The sequence below is a fragment of the Cariama cristata genome, unplaced genomic scaffold (genome assembly GCF_000690535.1).
Source record: "Cariama cristata isolate BGI_N322 unplaced genomic scaffold, ASM69053v1 scaffold8344, whole genome shotgun sequence".
Lineage (NCBI taxonomy): Eukaryota > Metazoa > Chordata > Aves > Cariamiformes > Cariamidae > Cariama > Cariama cristata.
The window spans coordinates 25247-26969 of NW_009614607.1; the positions used below are offsets into that span (position 1 = coordinate 25247).

The window sequence follows — 1723 nt, forward strand, 5'->3', positions numbered from 1 at the left end:
TCCTCTCCCGTCCCGGCGAGGTTTGCAAGGGGAAAATATTTTGCCATGCCAGCTGGAAACTCCTCCAAGTAACCGCTGTGCTTTTCATCACGCGGGCACTGCTGCATGGCACAGACTTCACATTAACTTTTAAAGAGCAGGAGGTTGTAGCTAGCTGTTGTTGAAAGCTTCTTCGTTTAATTTACAAGGCGGGGGGTGGGGTGGGGTGTGGAATCTCCATCTGGTATTGCAAACCCAGCCAAGTCTCCACCTAAATTAGCAAGCACTGCAGAGCCTCAAAAGCCTTAGGGGAGTCCCCATGCACCAAGAGGAGGAAAGGACGTAACTCTGCAGCACCTGGAGGGAAAGGGGGGTTCAACTGCCTGCCCATCACGGGCAAAAAACTCCCCTTGGAGACCCCCCTGCAGCAGCAGTTCGGCTTGAGGAGCAGAGACACTGCTGGGGTTCACGGCAAGATGGGGGATGGCCACAGCGCTCACCTGTAGCCTACAGTAGCAGAGCACGGCAATGATGCACAGTAGGATCACCGTCGCTAGGATTCCCCCGGTGATAACAACAGTTCCCGCTGTCATCCGACCGATTCTCCATCAAACTCTGAAAGGCAGGGCCATAGGGACACACATCACCCTGGGACATGAAAGTCACCTACCATGGCTTCGGCATCACATCGCGCCCATGAGGCATCCCAAAAATATCGCATCCTTGCTCCTCCTTCCCCAACCGGAAAACTAGCACCCAATATCATTCTCCTCTTCTTAGCGAGAGGATACCTGAGACACAGCATCACGGCCCCTCGTTGCCATCGCTGCTGGTGCTCTTTAGGAAACGCTCTGCTGCCCACCAGCAGAGCCTCCCCACTTGCTGAGCCAAAAGGGCTGATTTTCACCCTCCCGGCAGAAATTACAGCCTCTACTTCAAAACGCAGAAGCAAACCTGAACTTCCACCAGGAAAAGCCAAAAGGGAGCCTTTGAATTCCGCAAATCTAGCAGTCTGAGCCCAAAGAACACACCCTGGCTGCCTGCCAGGCACCGATGGGTCTAACATGGGCTTGGCATGAGCCAAGCAGCCCCCACCGCCGTCCCCGTGCCACGGGACCCGGGAGCTACTTACGTTCAGTGACGGAGGCGTTGGACCTGGAAGGAGCAGAGGGAGAGGTTAACCATGGCCCGCCAGCAACCCCCCACGCTTTTCCCTGCTTCCCGAGAAATTGCCTCAATTTGGGACCCGCAGGAAGCACTGCTTCACGTCCCGCATCACACAGGGATGGGCGTCAGCGCATGCCTGCACCCCCGGGAGCCTCCGTGGTGCAAAAAAGCATTTTGGGTCCTGCAGATGATGATGATCATGATGGTAATTATGAATTACTATTATTTTCTCTAATTTGGAGCAGGGAAAGGAGCCGTTTCCCAAGCTTAGAGAAATACTCCGCAGGACAAGGCTGCGCTGTCAGCGGCTCGTGAATCACGCAGCTTCGCGGGGCGAAGGCCCAGCTTACTCAGCACTTGGCCTTTTCCTCTTTAAAATTAATTACGGGAGAGACGGATGCATCATTGCACAAGTCGTCAACGTTTTAGGTGCCACTGGGAAGGGGGCTCTTCCCTCCATCCCCTCCAGGGCAGGCGTGCTCCATCGTCCCCCCGCCACATTGCAGGCACCTACCCAGAAAAGGACGGGCAGGAGGTCACGGTCACGCCGGCCCCGGGGCGGCTGGCCGGGATAGGC

General features: G+C 55.9%; 1 protein-coding gene across 1 annotated transcript in view; it reads right to left on the reverse strand.

Moving 5' to 3' along the window:
• FAM163A (family with sequence similarity 163, member A) overlaps window positions 1–572 on the reverse strand; it is a 1197-nt gene extending 625 nt beyond the window's left edge. Inside the window, exon 1 of the mRNA XM_009699479.1 lies at window positions 480–572. Coding sequence (XP_009697781.1) covers window positions 480–572 — 93 coding nt within the window. The remainder of the gene's footprint in view (window positions 1–479) is intronic.
• Window positions 573–1723: the final 1151 nt, after the last annotated feature.